The sequence below is a fragment of the Vulpes lagopus genome, chromosome 5, assembly GCF_018345385.1.
Source record: "Vulpes lagopus strain Blue_001 chromosome 5, ASM1834538v1, whole genome shotgun sequence".
Lineage (NCBI taxonomy): Eukaryota > Metazoa > Chordata > Mammalia > Carnivora > Canidae > Vulpes > Vulpes lagopus.
In genome coordinates this window covers 36,071,999-36,085,657 of record NC_054828.1, presented here as the reverse complement: position 1 = coordinate 36,085,657, position 13,659 = coordinate 36,071,999, and the positions used below count along the sequence as shown (strand labels likewise).

Sequence of the window (13,659 nt, the reverse complement as noted above, 5' to 3'; positions counted from 1 at the left end):
TTCACTAACTGCACTAACTGTTGGCTCGGTTACGTTTTGCCATAGGTTTGGAGGAAATAACTGCTGTATTGACCAGTTAATATGATTCTCAATCATTTACAGTTATTCATATATCTTTTTTATTTAGGTTGAAAGTTGTAATTTGTTTAATAGTTTCAACTTTCAAAAATATCTATATACTCTACCATCTTAACAATTAGTGATGATATTGTTGCACTCTCATTTGGATCTGTTCATAAAATCGATATTTCCTTGAGGATATTGTTTTTTTCTTTTTTTTAAGAGTAGTTCAAAATGTTGAACTTCACTTCTCTGCTTCATGGGCTTATATAATAAATCCCAAAGAAATAAAAACATAAAAGAGACTAGGTGTTTCTTTTTTTCGTTATCTATCTCTATGCCATATAATTTCCACACATTGTTATGGTGATCTTTTCCCTTTCCTTCAACATTTGTTAAAATTTTCTATTATAGAAATTTAAATGAATTTAGAACCTGTCAGTGTTGGCCGCTATGAATTTTTGAATGGCTTCTTAAAATAATTTAGATAGTTATCTGGACAGAGAGCTAATTTATTCTTAAATCAGTATGACATATGTATTTTGGAAATGTAATTATGCATGGTATGCATTTTATAAAGGCAGGGTATGGATCTCTCTTTATCTTTATGTCAGAATGGCTTCAACTTTATTAAGATGATGTGATAGCAGATGCATGATACTGTGAGCCCTGCCAGTGGATGTGTTCAATGTGCCGTTTAGAGTCCAGAAAGCCATAGGACTATCAACAAGCAGTCAGAACCACCTAGCCAAGTCGGATGAAATGCCTTGGGAAATTAGAATACAAGACAAACTTTGTTCCATGTTTATATACTTTAAAGTAAAATGGAACACAAGTAATACAGGTTGAATAGATTTAGAATCAACACTGTTCTAATGTTACCCAACATTATTCAAGCAGTTGTTAATGTAGGCCATAAGGGAAAAGGGAGCTTCTGCATGTTAGTTCTATTTTGTGATTTTTCTTAGATATTTCAGGATGTTTTCTACCTCAATTTGTTGTGATTATCTTACAGAGTTTATACACATAGTGGCTCTATATATCATAAATGGGGTCCTATTTTTAGGGGAACAGTGATGCAAAATATCTAATTTCAAATACTTTAGTAGTGGGAAAACTGAAAAACTTTTATATTTAATAAACAAAGTATAATAACCAAACCCAAAAGCAAATGGCTTTTATACGTTTGAGTCAATGCATGCTTGAAATAATGAAAACTGTATGCAAATTCACTCAAATCATTTGAGTCAACTACAACCAGTTTGTGTATGTACACACATTATTTGATTGGAATTAGATTGGAATGGTTACTGTTTAATGAGTTAATACTTGAATTTTATTTGGCTGAAAAAGTGGTCTTATATATAAAAATACACCAAACATCATGATACATGTGTTGCAAACATGTGTTGCAAGTTATGTGAACTGAAGACAAGTTCTAAATATTAAAATATGAGCCTGGTTTCTCACTTTTATCCTCTGCCCACAGGTTGTTTATAAAAATAATGATGTAAGGCTGGAATTATCTCGACTTGCCAAGCAAGGAGACCCTAAGATGAAGATTCATGGAGTGGTGGCATTTAAATGTGAGAATGTTGCAACGTTGGACCCAATCACCTTTGAAACCCCAGAGTCTTTCATCTCTTTGCCTAAATGGAATGCAAAGAAAACAGGCTCCATATCATTTGATTTTCGCACAACAGAGCCAAATGGCCTCATTTTATTTAGCCATGGCAAGCCAAGACACCAAAAAGATGCCAAGAACCCTCAGATGATAAAGGTTGACTTCTTTGCTATTGAGATGCTAGATGGCCATCTCTACCTCCTCCTGGACATGGGATCAGGTACAATAAAAATCAAAGCCCTACAGAAGAAGGTGAATGATGGAGAATGGTATCATGTGGACTTCCAGAGAGATGGACGGTCAGGTAATTTTTCATTTTTTCTATGCTGTTTACCTACTGGACCACTCCTTACACCCCTCACCAAGGAAATTAAAACCAAGACATATTAAAGATTTCCTGCATTTCAGTCTTTAGGGTAAAAGAAATTGTTATTTGTTTCACATCATATACAAATCAGAAGAGGCTAGTTAATCACTATAGTTGGGCATCAAACCCCAAATCCTCAAGTGGCTGCTGGAATCACTTCTTAAATGAACATTTATTGGATAATCAAGTGCCAAATCTTGCAAGAAATTTTATCTTGAATTTGCAGGTGACAAAACGCAGGGTTCTTGTATTCCCAATTATTGCTTATATCATTGGATGATTGGAGGTACCTGAAGTGGCAAATACAAAATATGAAAAATCCAACAATCCACATAGAAAATCCTTAGTTTAATTTTTATCCAAGATAGATCTGTGGTGTTAAAACACTTTTATCAATTCAAAAGGATTAAGATTTCAAGGATTTCAAGAACATTGACAAAAATCTGTTGACTTCCAAATACAAATAGCTTTCCTTTCTAATGAAACATGTTTGGAATTTAGCCAATAGGAATTCTTTCCTTTGGCTTCCTGGAGAGGACTGTGTGTGTGTGTGTGTGTGTGTGTGTGTGTGTGTGAGTGCACATGTGTAATTGGAGAAAGGAAAAGGCATTGTAGGGAAGGCCTGGAGAAATAACATTTACTTACTTTGAAATTTGAGAATGGATTAGGGGACTTAGGGAATTGACTGGCATTAGGTTTGTGGGGGCAAGGATCATCCAGGCAGAATAAATAGCATTTTTTGGAAACCCAGAAAGTAAGAGAGACAGAGAGAAGAAAGAGAAGGAAAGAGAGAAGCAATTTATTTTATGTATTCAATTACATATTATATTATTTCTTTTACTTTCTTCACTTTGTGCTCCCATGCTCTTATTGTTCCTCTCACTTACAAATCAAATTAGCTTCTTATAATAGAAGACAACTGAGTTGAGACCTAACCACACTCCTCCCTTCCTTCACTGTACTTCCTTGTTTACTTATATGCCACACACCCACTCTGGGTTTTACACTAAATGGTAGTATAAGCTTGGCCAAGGCATTTTTTTTTTTTTGCGGGTCTGAATTTCTTCCTTTGTGAAACATATTGGGAAGGACCCAGTATTGACGGGCTCCCAGACCTGGTGAAGGGGTGTCAATAGTGATGGGATCTAGGATTCTATATTTTTGCAAAGCTCTCCAGCTGATGATCAGCCAAATGTGGGAACCACAGACCAGAGAACATTTAGTGCTTCTTTCAGATCCAGTAATCTGTGATCACCATCCTACTTTCGGAATGCTATGCTGCAGTTCTGGGGTGAGTGCTCCTTTCATGGATTCCCTTGTCACTTGTGTACTTCCAGCTTCCCTTTAGCAGAACTGTGTCCTATCTCACTCTTAGTCATGTCTTGTTTTCCTGCTTATCAATAAAAAAGATTGTAATAGACATCCTGCAATTAATTTCTCTTTTTTAGCCCAATAAAATAAAGAAATGGAATGAATGGGAATTGGGAGGGAGCCAATGTTAAGGGTGGAAAGTTGAAGTAAGGTCAGAACCCATTGCTCTGATTCTCAGATATCTCAGAGACTATTTCTGATTCATCCCTCTCTGGAAACTTGGTCTCCCTCCATTCTTCATTTCCCTGAAATTTTCCACAGGGAAGATTAGTTACCTATCTGTACTATCTAGGCTTTTTTTTTTAACCAGTTCTCTCCAGTATCTTAGATGATTGAGGGTAGACAACAATTTATTTCCCTGATGCATTATACTGATTCCATCAGAAAATAGATTCCTCTATTTTTTTTTTTCTGATTTAAGCTGAGAAGTGTACATTGAGGGGAATACAGAAATACAGCAATAGAGTACCGCCCTTTCACTTCCTCTGGCCTGTTTCTACCAGAGGAAGCAGTTGATTGGCTACTTAAGAACTTTCAAAGAGAAGTCTTAAAAAGAGGAATGGAGCGTGGTCTAATCTTGTGCTTTAAAATATTAACTTCTGGTGATACCATTTGATTTAATATACATCTAGGATAAAATGTTTAAATTACTCTCGAGTATGTATTTGTACATGTTAGTCTTCATAATAATTTATTTTTATTTGTTTATCAATTTATTGAGAGACATAGAGAAAGTAAGTGTAAGCCAAACGAGGGGAAGAGAGGAAGAATCTCAAGCAGACTCCTCACTGAGCGCGATGTGGGACTCAATTTCACAACCATAAGATCATGACTGGAGTCAAAATCAAGAGTCAGATGCTTAACCAGCTGAGCCACCCAGGTGCCCAAAACTTCATAATAATATAAAACATGACTGATTAGATTAATTGGACATCTTTTGGAAGTTCAGAGACACAAAAAATTACCATACCTCAGATCAGTTGTATTTCATTCACCAAGAAATGAGGTATTTTCTAACTATATGAAGAAATACATGGTCAGTGACAAAATTTTAATAAATGCAAAAGAATGTAGGAAGGAAAACAAAACAAGCCATTATTCATTTGATAATGGTAATTTATTCTAGTCTTAAGTGTGATATGGTCTAATTAGTTTCCCAAGTTCCTTGGACGACCTATTACAATAAGAATTGGATAAATGCCTGAATCCTTAGGCCGAATAAAATCCACTTTTTTTTTCTGTTTAAGTTCTTAAATTCTTCCAAATTGCCAGTAGTTTATTAACTGTTCTATTTGTACCCTCATTGGAAAAGGTCAAAAGCAGAGAATGTCTGTGTTAATTTAGAAAGTTCAATGCTGGATAGGAAGATGAGAGAGATGCCTTAAGACAGTATTCTATACATTAAGAAAGAAAATAAGACATGAGATTTTTGTGGGAATACAAAGGAAAGATTGTTAGTATGCTTGGTGATATGCAGCTGGTAAAATGCTTCTATGTGATTACAACTTTAGATTAGTGAATTGAGACAAACAGTATAAAACCGAAAGCTCATTCACTACACCAAGTTTTGCCCTTTACTAAATTGAAAGAAAAGAGAGCTCATTTTATGTTGGCCTAGCTCAAGGGAATTTAATGTAATGTTAATAACTCTAGCTGTTAATATTTTATATATAGTATTTTAATTAAGTTCTATATTTGCACACTGCATTGGTTTGGTTTAAGCAGCCTTTTAAAAATTGAATGAATAACTCTCCTAGCTTTTATTTTACTTAAAGGATATTTCTGAGTTAGGTTGGTGAAATAGTAAGATTTATGGCTCGGTTAAAACTAAGAAACATAGAATTTTAAGAAATAATTCATTTAATCCGTTTTTCACACCAGTGATATTCAGAGGCTATATGAAAATTAGCCTTAATATAACGTGGGAAAATGATACTTCTATGACAAGAGGTCAGTGTGGGCTGCTTTGTGACTCATGGATGATGAAGGTTGCCTGGGATACTCTTCAGCTGAATATTTAAAAATATTTAATGAGCCATTTTCTCTGCTATTAAAGTAGAGGGAACTTAGGGCTGAGAATTATTCTTTCTGCTATTGACCATACTAAAGTTAGTAGGCATAGAGCCACGGCCATTAATTTGATGCCAGTAACTATTGGTTACCTTGGTCAGAGGTAGGGTTAAACCATATTTGGTGGACAGACTGAATTTTTAACATTCCCTAAACAATTTATAAAGGAAACCTATGTGTGAAAGAGGATGTCTTATTTATGTTTATACCTCAGGTTCTGATACTTTCTTGTGCAATAGCAGTTGTTTAACAAATATTTGGTACAAAGAAAAATAAAGGAAAAAAATACGTGAATAGCTAAGTTCTGACCCACCCTCTAATAATTAAAAACAGTGGTATCATCTTTACATTTGAAGAGTAATAGCACTCTTTTAGTTGTAATGCAAGTTTTTAAGGAATTTACATTACTTTATGAAAGCAGTTTACACAATATAACAAGTGCTACCCTTTTTTATGAATACAAAGCCATCCTCCAAGCCCAGATGCCACCCCCCCAAAAATGCAGTGAGAAAGGTACATAATTGTTAGAGAACTGTGGTAAGCCTGGTACAAAAACGACAAGCTCTTATGAGATCAGGATTGCTATCTTTGTTCATTAGATCTCTCTATCATTTAGCAAACATGTAGGTACAAGAAAAATTAAGGGAAGGTGGTCACTTATTCCTGGGGACTGGTATATGCAGGCAAAGTAAGCCTGCTAATGACAGGGGAGATAGTCATCCACACTGCCCATCTTTCCAGCAATTGGCCCTTCAGTCCTTTGTTCACTAAAAGGTGGGTGTGTGAGGCCCTTGGTGAGGAAATATTGCCCTCAGATGAATAGTTTTCTAGAACTTCATTTGCAGCACAATTAATTGTACCAGGTTTAGGTATCCCCTCTTCCATTCTGTGACACGGGAAGGAAACACTTTCTTTCCACTTTGACTGCTACTATTGACACACAGCTGCTCTCTTGGTACAGTGTAGCTTCTTCCATTGCCTGCTTAGGCTGATACTAGTGACATGGGGCCTGGTAAGCTGAGCCAGAAATGGCATTTTCAGATGCTGGGCTAAACTTGCAAAGGAGGAACCATACAAAGTGGAGGTGTTTTGATTCTTGAACAGAGTATATGATTTGAGTGCTGCAAAAAGTGAATATCTTCTATGTATAGCTACTTAACAGAGAAAAAAAACCCTGTTTCTGGGTTAATAAATATGATGAAGAGGCTTATTACTCTGCAAACTAAGCAGGACTTAGAGCTGAATATTTCCTTACCAGCTCCTCTTCCCTTTCCAGAGTTCCCCTTTACCTCTTTTTTTCTCCCAAACTCAACACAAAATTGTGTCCAGGTATTTTGTAAACCTATGAATTGTACTAAAATTAGGATGAGGTTAATGACTGTTTTCTTAGGGCATGAATATTGTTTAAATTTATATTAAGCTCTTTGGTTCAGTCAAGGGTATCCTCTCAAGTATTTTTATAGCAAACTGCCAGTATTTTTTTTTTTTGCAAACCATCATTATTACACATTGAAATCAAAGAGGAGACTCATTATTATTGTCAAATTCTGCTTGTGTACAGCAGGGTACAGCAGATTGTATCAGTGGTTATTCATGGGTAAGCCTACATTTAACAGCTAAGAAACCATTGAGATTGAATTGAAGTCATAGAGTTCCAGTTTAAGAACTAGAAATTACAGTGGGAAAGGCACAAGGCTCTCTCCAGAGCACATAATTAGAGGTTTATAGTAATCACTGTTTGATGTGAACAGCACTTTCTAGCTATCTATTACCAGCACTGATTTCTGTGTATACCATTCATGAATCACCACACTTAAACATTTCTACTTGAACAACCATTAGACGATTTCTCTGTTTAGGTCTTGATTTAAACTTGCTCTTTGACTATAAACATTCCTCCCATGCTTCTACCTACTAGCTCACTGCAAACACTGCAATAATTTTAAGTAAATTTATAATATTGTTTTGTATGCATGTCTCTAAACCACCATACATCAGTGGAAAACTGAAGCACTTTATCAATATTTTGTTAATGATTTGACTATCCCAATGACTAAGAGTCAATTTTGCATAAATTTGTTACATTAAATTTTATTAAACCAATGCTTATATTTATTTCTTGATTTTGAACATGTTTAAAAAGAAAAAAAAAAAAGTCATCCATTTTCTTTCCCCTAAAAAAAAATATTTTGTTTTGGACATTTTCTTCCAGTCTTATGTACATATATATTTTATAGATAATATACATCCTTACCAGTACTATATAATAAACATAATTCTTCATGGTAATTCTGATTATAGTAGATGGGTATAATTGACCAGTTATGGAGATATGAGTATTCAGATTCCTGTTACCAATTAAATTTCCCATCATAAATGAATAAACATTTGGATTGTAAACTGGCATCTCCTACTGACAAAGCTACACAGGAAGCATTTCCATATCCTGTGATAGTTAATATCTCATGGAGAATTAATAACTTGGCATTCTTATTTTGTACCTCGATCCTATGGGCTTGGTAAATCAGTGAAAACCTGAGAGATGGACCCTGTTCTTTCAATATGCAAATTTCCTTGCTGGGCCTACCAGTTTAGAGGGCAGACCTTGGCTATGGTGTCAGTCGCACCCTGAGGAAATAGGCACTTACCTGACCACTCCTAGCAGCAGTGACTCTCATTGTGGAGTGCTGAGTAGAAATCTGTATAAGTTCTTCAAAATAGTATTTTAATTTTAATATTTTAATTATAAAATAAACCACTTGATTGATGTTTACAACTATCCAGCATTGTGTATGATAATCTTAAAAATTTGCATGTATACATATTGCAATAAGTGTGGATGTGTGTTTGTATATGTGCATGTGCTAAATACATGGCATGCGTGTAACATATAAATATGTGCTATTGGTGAAAATATTCAGGCATTTCAGAAAGTACATAAGAGTTTTCCCGTGCCATATACATTCCTCACCAGTTCATTCCCTCCTTCACAGGTAACCATGTATTTCCACATATTTCCTTTGCGTTAATATAGCTATCCATATATTTACACATATGATAGAGAGTTTTTATTCACCAATTAACTTAAAAAATGCTGAAACCTTTTCCATGCCATTATTTTGTAGTATTTTGGAGATTGAACCTATCACTGTTTACTTAGTCATTTCTCTATTGAGGAACATTTAACTTTTTACTTTCAGAAAATTTCCCTATTTTAAACTAATTTATGAAGAAAATTTTCATGTTAGATCTTTATGCATGTTGATCATAATTCTTATAGGACAGATTCTGAGAACTGAAATCGCTGGGAGAATTGCATTTTTAATTTTAAAAGCTAATGACAGGTCATTTTGCTAATAGGCTGTTTCAATTTCCACTTGGTCATAGTACAGGATATGCCACTTTCCCCCTCGTCTTTTCCCCTTAGAAGATATTATCAAACTTTTCAATTTTGTTCTAGGATTTATTTCTTAATATGCTGGTTTAATTTCTGACTTCTCTGGTTCATGGGTGGATCCAAGTAAGCAGAAAACACATAGGAAGAAGTAGAAAACAGAATATTAAAATTTTATTTTTCTTTGTTTTTAAATAAACTTTATTTCAGTCCCTATTATAAACCCAACATGTGACATTGAGTTTTTAAAAGACACAGTGGGTGTGTGAGAGTGGCTCAGTGGGTTAAGCATCTTCCTTTCAGCTCAACTTATGATTCTGGGGTTCTGGGGTGGAGCCCTGCATGGGGCTCCCTGTTCAGCAGGGAATCTGCTTCTTCCTCTCCTTCTGTCCCTCCTCCAGCTTGTGCTCTCTCTCAAATCATAAATAAAATCTTTAAAAGATAACAACACAGAAAACTAAAAAGAAAGAAATTATCTACTCATAATCCACTCATATCCAAAACTATCCTTGTTAATATTGTTTCATTTATTTTTTCTATTTTGTTGGAATTCTATATTTCATATTTTGCATCATAGTATATAATTAAAGTTTCAGGGCAGCCCGGGTGGCTCAGCAGTTTGGCGCCACCTTCAGCCCAGGGTGTGATCCTGGAGATCCAGGATGGAGTCCCACGTCGGGCTCCCTGCATGGGGCCTGCTTCTCCCTCTGCCTGTGTCTCTGCCTCTCTCTCTCTCTCTCTCTCTCTCTCTCTCTCTGTGATTCTCATGAATAAATAAAAAATAAAATCTTTAAAAAATAATAATAATTAAAGTTTCATTCTACTTTTAGCACTTATACCTTGTTGCTGAGTTTAAATCTGTTGCTAGAATATGAATTTGGGTGCATCTGGGTGGCACAGTCGGTTAAGAATCCAACTCTTGGTTTCAGCTCAGGTCCTGATCTCAGGGTCATGAGATTAAGCACTGTGTCCAGCTCCATGCTCAGCATGGAGTCTGCTTGATATTCTTCCTCTCTCTGCCCTTGTCCCCCTCACTTTCTCTCTCTCTTAAATACATAAATTAAAGTCTAAAAAAATAGGTTATGAATTTGACAAGTAAGTATTTAAGTTTATGGAATCTGATTCTCTTCTGCAAAGAAAAGGTGTAACAGAATTATAGAAAAATAAAATTTGTATATAACTGAAATTATTGTAAGTAGTAATTTCAGAAAATTTTATTCAAAAAGGAACCTTAGTGACACCCAATCAGTTCTGTTATTTTTCATAAGAGCCACATTGAGGCCTAATGAATCCAGTATTTGGCTCAGCATGCCAGCAAGGTTGCAAAATCTAGAGGATGGAAGTTGGTTTCCTCTGACCCAGCAAAATCATTCCCATTAGAGCGCACTGTTTTCTACCTCCCATTTCCTGATCACTTAAACTTTTGCAGTAATTAAAACCAAATTATCTTGGGGCTCCTGAGTGGCTCAGTAGGCTAAGTGGCTGCCTTCAGCTCAGGGCTTGATCCCAGGGTCCTGGGATGGAGCCCTGCATCACATTGCGCTCCCTGCTCCATGGGAGCCTGCTTCTCCCTCTGCCTGTTGCTCCCTCTGCTTGTGCGCTCTCTCCCTCTCTCTCTCTCTCTCTCTCTCTCTCTCTCTCTGTCAAATGAATGCATAAAATCTTTTTTAAAAATAAAAAAAAATAAAACCAAATCATCTTATTTTAAATCTCTCCTCACTATGCTTCTTCTCACCCTGAAAACTAATCTTTTGTAAGTGAAAAGGCCAAGAAAAATTAGATGGGAAAAAAAAAAACAAAACAGTGGAAACTAACTTTATAAATACTAGCAAAATGGGAAAGATGATTTCCATTTTTATAAACTAAGAACTGTTTTCAACAGCTTTCCGCCTTTAATGTATACTTTTACATAAAGCATGAATTCATTAGTTATGCTTCATGAGTATTCTTAAATAAATATTACTTTGTCTATTTGTCACCTTTGTTTTACCCTTTGCATATGCAATGAAAGCAACCAAGTTTAAACATTAATATATGTTAGTGTGATTTCTATGTTAAGATTATAAAAGTCATGTGCACAGAAATATATTTGTTTCTTAGCTGAAATTTTATTGCTTTAAAAGCTAAATAACATAGAAACGTTATTTTGATTCTTAAGTAGTGAAGAATGAAGCACTGATCCAAAGAAGTCTCCACATAGGACTACCATCTACAGATTTTAACAGCTCAAATATAGCAATGTTTATATCAAATATTTAATTTATCAAATTTAAATCATTTAAATTAAATTTAATTATAGTGAAAGAAAGTAAAATGTATAAAATAATCAAGCTATTCCAAAGAGAATACATAAATCGTTATTGGAATTAGAGGGATGAACCAACAATATACCTAGATTTTTGTTTACTCTTAAAAATTTATTTACTTCTGGTCCTAACTCAACCTTTGGAACATTCTCATTTTCTATTGATACATACAGCTGTAGCAACTACTCAATTGTCTCCAACTATCAAAAATAAGATTTAAGGATTCATTTCATGTTTTCTTGGTAACCACTGCTTTTATAACTCCATTATAACGAAATAGGCACTTAAGAACCTTCATATTGAAATTTCACTGTGCTTATATATATGTGTTAAATCGGTATAAATGAATTCAGTAATTCTGTGATGAGCCTTTTGCTTAGGTGAAAATGTTCTTTGATTCATATCAATAATAAAATCATTAAGGAATTTGGGATTCAAATCGCTTATCAGAAATGTGTACACTTCAGGACATTTGAACATGTGTAGACTAAATATAATATAAAGAGAAATATGATATATAAATGTAATGTAAGTATCTGAGTTTGACTCAGTAATAATATTGAATTATTATTTAAATACAGTTTTTATTTGGTGAATCTTCAGAACATAAAAATAATTGCTTCCATTCCCACTTAAATTAAGCTCTACTCTTTCCCTATTTTGCTGTCTGTTTTACTAAGGTATTCTAAAATAAAAATGCGTATGGATTGGCAAAGCATGTAGAGGAGATAGTAGTTGATTTTCATTCGCCATTGTCTCATTCCATTATATTTGTTTGCAAAATATTTTAATGAATGATATCTGATATATGCATATGCTCAGTATAACTCCTTACCTTGAATCCAGGGTTAAATTATAGTTCTTGGCTTGTACTGGAGTTAAGGTTAGGATTATATTCCTTTTGCTTTCTTTCTCTCTGATCTTCCATTACTTTTTCCCATAAGAACCCTGAAATTATCTCTCAAAGGGACAATGAGGAGCCATGGGGAAAATATCCTTACCCTATATGACTGTAACTTCTCAGTCTGTGGTTTCTGAACTGTAGGTTACAACCTGTTAATCATTCTTGAAATCAATTTGGTGGGTCATATCCCGCATCTGTATTAATAAAATTATATATGAAAAATATCAGAGTGCTTCAGAAGTAATAGAGCTAAATGTTTTTCTGTTCAACTTTTGTTTCACCTTGTGTGTGAGCGGGGGGCGGGGGGGGCGGGGGGGGCATGTCAGTGTGCATTAGACTGTATTAAAACTGCGAATTTAGGTGTTGTGACCAGAAAACTCTAGTCCAATCACAAAGTGATAGTGAATATCTTACTCTGGCCACAACAAACGCATTCATAAAAATATATTGGAATTTTCTTACAATATTTTGTTAAAAGCAGGCACCAACACACCATAAATAAAAATGAGTAGAGCCAATCATTCCATCCTTACTGTCAGACTGTTGTTGGGTGACTGTGTGAAATGCCTGGCCTAATGAAGCCTGTGACTATGGCAACTACAGAGTGTACCGGGCTGAGCAAACTATGGGGGAGGGGAGAGCCCTGGTGGGATCCAGCCACTGAATCCCTCCCCTCAGAACCTGCAAGCACCTCCTAGTGCAGACTTCTAACGCCACGTGTTTGCCAAGTGTTTTTCCTCCTGGGCTGAATCAGGCTTGTTCCACGAGTAACAAGGCAGATGGGAAAAATACAAATTTTTTAACCCTTGTAAAACTTTGTCACTGTTCCCTAGCTCTGTGTCTCCTAATGGTCTTTCAATATTATATATTCATTTCTGAGAAACCTTTTTGAACTAATTAGAAAGCAGGGAGTGGCACTCATCTTCCTTTTCTCTTAAAAACAGAAATCACTCGGTTCATTCCATACAACTTTTTGCTTAAAATACATATAATAATATATGTATATATATATACACACATACATTATATACATTACACATTATATACATTACACACATTAAGTTATATATATATATATATATACACACACACACACACATATATATATATGTCCACCTTTTCTTTTGTTATTAATACTCTTTCTCATCATTTTCTAACATCTATTAGCTGCTGCAGAAGATAGGGATCATCTTTTAACTCACTTCTTAAGGCATTTGGGACAGTTAAAAATGCATGTAATGAAATTCTATTAGGAAGAAAAATGACACCTTTCTCTCTCAAAATTATATATTTCATTTCCCCCAAATTATATTTTTTCATATTTTTAAGAAGGATTTTATGGTACCTATATGTTCCTCAATGACTTTTCTTCTTAAACACTTGCACAAATGTGAACTGTAAAAATGAATTCTTTGTCCTTTTGCCTTTTTGCTGCCTCCCTTCGAAATCCCTGTTATGCTCCCCTCTTTGGAAGGCCAAAATAGCAATGCCTTTGAGTGTTTCTCCTCTGGGAGCTTTTTCCATTTCTTTCTGTGAAAGTCTAGAGAGACAAATATCCTCTTC

General features: G+C 34.9%; 1 protein-coding gene across 27 annotated transcripts in view; it reads left to right on the top strand.

Annotated features, from left to right (window-relative positions):
* Positions 1 to 13,659, top strand: part of NRXN1 (neurexin 1) — a 1,110,010-nt gene that overhangs the window by 475,556 nt on the left and 620,795 nt on the right. For all 27 annotated transcript variants that reach the window (XM_041755312.1, XM_041755311.1, XM_041755321.1 and 24 more), the window contains one exon: positions 1,550 to 1,988. In XM_041755312.1, coding sequence (XP_041611246.1) covers positions 1,550 to 1,988 — 439 coding nt within the window. The remainder of the gene's footprint in view (positions 1 to 1,549; positions 1,989 to 13,659) is intronic.